This window comes from Engraulis encrasicolus, chromosome 21 (assembly GCF_034702125.1).
Source record: "Engraulis encrasicolus isolate BLACKSEA-1 chromosome 21, IST_EnEncr_1.0, whole genome shotgun sequence".
Taxonomy (NCBI): Eukaryota; Metazoa; Chordata; class Actinopteri; order Clupeiformes; family Engraulidae; genus Engraulis; species Engraulis encrasicolus.
The window spans coordinates 24263925-24269248 of record NC_085877.1 but is presented as its reverse complement, the minus strand read 5'-3'; the positions used below and the strand labels follow the sequence as shown (position 1 = coordinate 24269248).

The window sequence follows — 5324 nt, the reverse complement described above, 5'->3', positions numbered from 1 at the left end:
AATCTGTGTACATTTTTTTCGGTCCTTTTTGCACAGATGCAGGGGCAGACAAAGTGGATTGAGGAAAGTCCTGCCCTATTTTCCTCTGCCTGTGCTCTTACTGTAAAACAGGTGATTTCACTAATTAGGTAATCAACCTGGCTGAAGCAGCAGGTTTAGTAATTGGGATCAGCTGGTTCATTCAATTAGTTGGATGGAAAAATGCAAGCCAAGTCAAGTGCACTTTATTGTCAAAAATCAATGTAACAGGGTTAGCACACAAGTTTGAAAGTACGTTTGACCAGTCTCCAATGTGGAGTTGAGCAAAGAGTAAAGTGCAAGTGGCATGGTGAAGGAAATGTTCATTAAATGTTCTCTAGTGTCTTTGAAATGTTCATGTGGTTTTCTTCAATGTGTTGATGAATCTGATGGCTTATGAAAAGAAGCTGTTTCCCAGTCTGCTTGTGCGACACCACAAGCTACGATAGCGCTTCCCAAATTTGTGGTGTGGATTTTTCCTTTCTGTACCCGGGATGTCTGCCCATGATTCAAAGCCATATCTCTAAGCAGAAATGATAACAGCCAAGGAAAAGATTGTCTTATCTTAAACACTTTTGATTGGTCGGTTGGTGCACAACTTGGCTGCCTTCAACTGTGCCGTCTCACGGTATGTCAATGATTCATGTGTTCCTGATAATGAACGGCTCAGATCTGCTGTGTCATCCTCAGCAAGGCATGTATTGGTTGCTTATTTTCTATTTCAGGTCTGGGACGTGATTGGTCGATCGCTGGTGGTGGATGCAGGAGAGGACGACCTGGGGAAAGGGGGTCACCCTTTATCTAAGACAACAGGCAACTCCGGAGAGAGGTATATTGTGCGTGCGTGAGTGCGTGCGAGCGTGCGTGCGTGCAAGCCGATAGGGGGGACAAAAGGGTCTGTTGTCCCGGGCTCAGAGAGAGGGTGGTTCCCAGAATTGGGTACCCTTTCCATTGTATGTATTGATTGTGGGGGCCTTTCAGACTACTTTGTTCGGAGTCCAGCCAAAGCTGTCAGAAGCTCTGTCTGTCTGTCTGTCTGTCTGTCTGTCTGTCTGTCTGTCTGTCTGTCTGTCTGTCTGTCTGTCTGTCTGTCTGTCTGTCTGTCTGTGTCATTCCACTGTTATAACATTCCAAATGCTCTTATGCGGCCTGACCACATATTTCCGCATTAACCTAAAGCTACGACACACATATTTGACCACTAACTAGTCTCAAGGCGCTAGACTGTGACACACACACACACACACACACACACACACACACACACACACACACACAGAGACCTCTCTCTTTCTCTCTCTCCGTCTCCCTCTCTCTCTCTCTCTCTCTCTCTCTCTCTCTCTCTCTCTCTCTCTCTCTCTCTCTCTCTCTCTCTCTCTCTCTCTCTCTCTGCCTGTCTGTAAAGCCTCATCAACACTCATCACCACCACAAGATGTACGCTCTTCTCATCTTTACCAGACAGAGTGGTTCATGGAAAAGAACATGGACATGATAAAAACCATGACAGTACAAGTATGCACCCCTCCCCTCACTCACACACACACACACACACACACACACACACACACACACACACACACACACACACACACACACACACACACACACACACACACACACACACACACACACACATTCTAAAGCTGAAAATCATCAAATGTTCCCTAGCTGACTCAGAGCTCTTTTTACATACTAAGCAGTTGCGATGTCACAGATTCAAACTGCAAACATGTGAAACTCATTTCATTACACTCCTGCAAATGAAATAAATAAATAAATAAAATAACAAGTCTCAGCAAATTACACAAAGTGAAGGAAGGACGTGCTGCCGATTTGCTTCAATTTGAATGACTTTCAAATTTGTGACTGGGGTTGGTGTTGGCAAAATCAGCTTACTGATACTAGCAGGGAGGACAACAGACTGACTGTTGTGTTGCAATATGCTTGAAATTGTCAAACGAGGGCATGACTAATATGAAAGATCTGGCAAACATTAGATCTGGCAAACATTAGATTAGACGTGTACATTTGTATACCTGGCTACTTATACTCCATATTGCCACAATAACAGTAATGGTATGACGTGCGTGCGTGCGTGCGTGCGTGCGTGCGTGCGTGTGCGTGCGCGTGTGTGCTTGTGCGCGCTTATGTGTGTGTGCTTATGTGTGTGTGCGCTTATGTGTGTGTGCTTACGTGTGTGTGCTTATGTGTGTGTGCTTACGTGTGTGTGCTGTGCTTACGTGTGTGTGTATATCAGGGATGGAAATAAGCACCCGTCCACCAGCCAATGACGGGTGAATTTGGCCTTTGGCAGGTGAAATATGTCAACCCACCAGTCACCTTGAAGGGTGAAATATTTCTACAGACGCCCGGGTTAATGCTGAATTATATGCAGCATCCAACATCAAAGGTTTAAACAAATTGGTAATGAAAAGAGTTATTGGTATGACAATCACAATAACAATAAGAATGTATGACCTGAAACAAAAGTATTGATCAGAAAAGGATCTTACTTGGCATTACAATGTTTGGAATGGTTGAATATGAACTGGTGAAAATGGTGACTGGTAAAAATTGTGAGTGCCGGGTAGATTTTTGAATCTACCTGCCACAGTGACTGATGTGAAAAATGTTAAAGTTCCACCCCTGTTGTATATGTGTGTGTCTCACAGGCTAGCTTGTGGCATCATTGCGCGCTCGGCCAGCCTGTTCCAGAACACCAAGAAGATCTGCGCCTGTGACGGCGTCACCATCTGGGAGGAGCGGGACCGACCCATCGCCGGGAAGGGGCGCCAGAAGAACCCAGAACAGCCCAGCGCCAACCTGTGACCCAACCGTGTCCCCTGCCCCCTGTACCATGTTTCCCAACCTGTGACAGCCCTGTCCCCCATCTCTACCAAACTGTCCCCCATCTGCCCTGCAAAAGCACATGTCATTTCCTCATTTGCAGTCGAGATGGTGAACATGAAGAACAGTCCCCCAAATATTGTTGTGGCTAGGCTGACGGCGTGAAAACGTTATTGTTGTTGAGGCGGGGCATAAGCAACATGCAAGGCCACACACACAAGTGGAGGACGGGAGGCCGCATATTGGAATGCACCCCCCCCCCCCCCCCAATATTCCTCAGTTCGACCCATTCCCAGGATGGTACAGCCAGTAGAATCAGTGCCACCCTGCCTGTGACCCAGCTGTGGTCCCACATCTTTCCCGTCCTGCTGTCCCCTCTGTCCCCTCGGTGATACGTCTACCTAAAAATCGGCTGGTTTAGCTGGTGCTTCAGATTGAAGAAGGTTGTCCCATTTCCGGAAACAAAACCCCTGCACAGCCGAGCAGCAACCAGCCATGACCCTGTTCCTCATCTCCACATGTTCGCTACATCAGATATGCAAAAGTGTCACTCCTGGGCAGTGCTGGACTACAGTCCAGTGCCACATATTCCAAATTGCCTGTTTTTTGCCTGTCTAATTAGGTAATTTGGAATATGTGGCACTGGATTGTAATGTCTTAATCCCATCACCCATCACCGATCCTGGATTCAAAGAATAAAATCAAACCATGACCTTAACTTGATCCAATGATGGGACGACAGAGTTTTTTAATATGCTGAGCCCTGGATTGAGCCCCCCCGCCCCACACACACACCACAATTCCCAGCCTTTGTAAAGTGTCTATTTCTAATCAACAAGATTATTAATCAATCTGATTACTGATCAATCTGATCCATCTCTTTACTTGACTTTGATTGTGTGTGATATTAATTGTGAGAGAGATGTGGGTGTTTATATTGATTGCGAAGATGATTATGTAAGAGTAGCAAGTTCTGTGTTATGTGATGTCAAAACAAAAGATAAACTAGCAAAAGATTATGAAAAGCTAGATCTTGCACTGTTGTGATGGAGTGCGTTTGGGAGTCTGCCTGACATACACCACAGAGTGTCCTGGAGAGTGTAGACTATGCAGTCAGTCAGTATGAGAGGTTTGAAGTTTCCCAAAAGTTTCCATACAGCCTCAAGCTTTGCATTCTTCCCCGTTTGGAGTTTTATATGAGATCCCCCCCACTACCAACACACACACACACACACACACACACACACACACCCCCCCCCTCTCTCTCTCTCTCTCTCTCTCTCTCTCTCTCTCTCTCTCTCTCTCTCTCTCTCTCTCTCTCTCTCTCTCTCTCTCTCTCTCCCACTAAAGGCAGTCATTTTCATTTGAAGAAGGAGGGGGGCAAAATTGTACAAACTGCATTTCTACATGTAGTTCTTGCATTGTGACAATCCTGAATGTGTACGTGTAGTAATCTAGAGGACATGTATGGACTTTGTTTGTGTGATTTGCCTGTAAGAGAGGATAAAAAAGCTATGACGTCAGCTTCCATGTCCATAAGCCAGCTTCATAACTCTTTTGTATGTGCCACCACCATGGGCATTCATTGTTTTAGAAGGAGATGCACTTATTTTCTTCCTTATACCACTTTACTGTGTGCGTGTCTCTTTTTTCCATGTGTGGATTTGTTTGCTTGCTTTGTAAGAGAGGCTAAAATGACTTGTGAGCTTCATTGTCCGTATAACCTCATGTGTGCTGCTCTACACCCCGTTATGCGGATGTAACTGGTCCAAGGAACTCCTGGGGGGAATTGTGAAAGGCATGTGTGCTACAAAGCTAGCTGTAGTTCATAACCAAGTCCAGATGTGTGTTGCCATCCTGACTGATGTAATGAAAACCAAACGTTGGAGGGGAAAGAGTTTTTGTGTCTTTTCTTTCATAATGCAGGTTCCCATTAGTGAATTTAATTTCACTTATGGTGAATATTCCTAAACATTATGAATGTCGGGCTTTTGAGCAAGCATAGATGTTCCAAAGGTTTTGAGAGGTGGCATGTGCCTTACTATAAAGAAGTACAGGGTTGGTTGGCCTGTGGAAATGTATTTTTTTCCCATTATAAGACTGAACAGTGATTATTTATTTAGTAATACAACATCAAATCTGAATTGATTGTCTTGTTTAGTTTTTAATGTACTCAAATTCTCTGTGATTGTATATTTTGCTAATAAACAGTTTCAAACCAGAAAACCATGCAAATGTAGCAATTCATTCCATACAACATTTTGGGTGCTGCATTACGCACGTTTTAAAAGTCTCCAAATGGTCTAGTAGAATAGCATTAATCTTGAAAACCACACCACTGTTTGTCCGGTTAATTAGCGCAATTAGTAACCAGATTAAATATTACTTTTCTAAATGAGATTATCTAAACAGACTGTACCAGCGGTGAGGCGGCGACAGCTGGCTGGACTCTGTGTGT

General features: G+C 44.6%; 1 protein-coding gene across 1 annotated transcript in view; it reads left to right on the top strand.

Annotated features, from left to right (window-relative positions):
- Positions 1 to 4103, top strand: part of LOC134437015 (copper chaperone for superoxide dismutase-like) — a 27389-nt gene extending 23286 nt beyond the window's left edge. The window contains exons 7-8 of the mRNA XM_063186441.1: positions 744 to 847; positions 2692 to 4103. Coding sequence (XP_063042511.1) covers positions 744 to 847; positions 2692 to 2848 — 261 coding nt within the window. The 3' untranslated portion in view covers positions 2849 to 4103. The remainder of the gene's footprint in view (positions 1 to 743; positions 848 to 2691) is intronic.
- The last annotated feature ends 1221 nt before the right edge of the window (positions 4104 to 5324 follow it).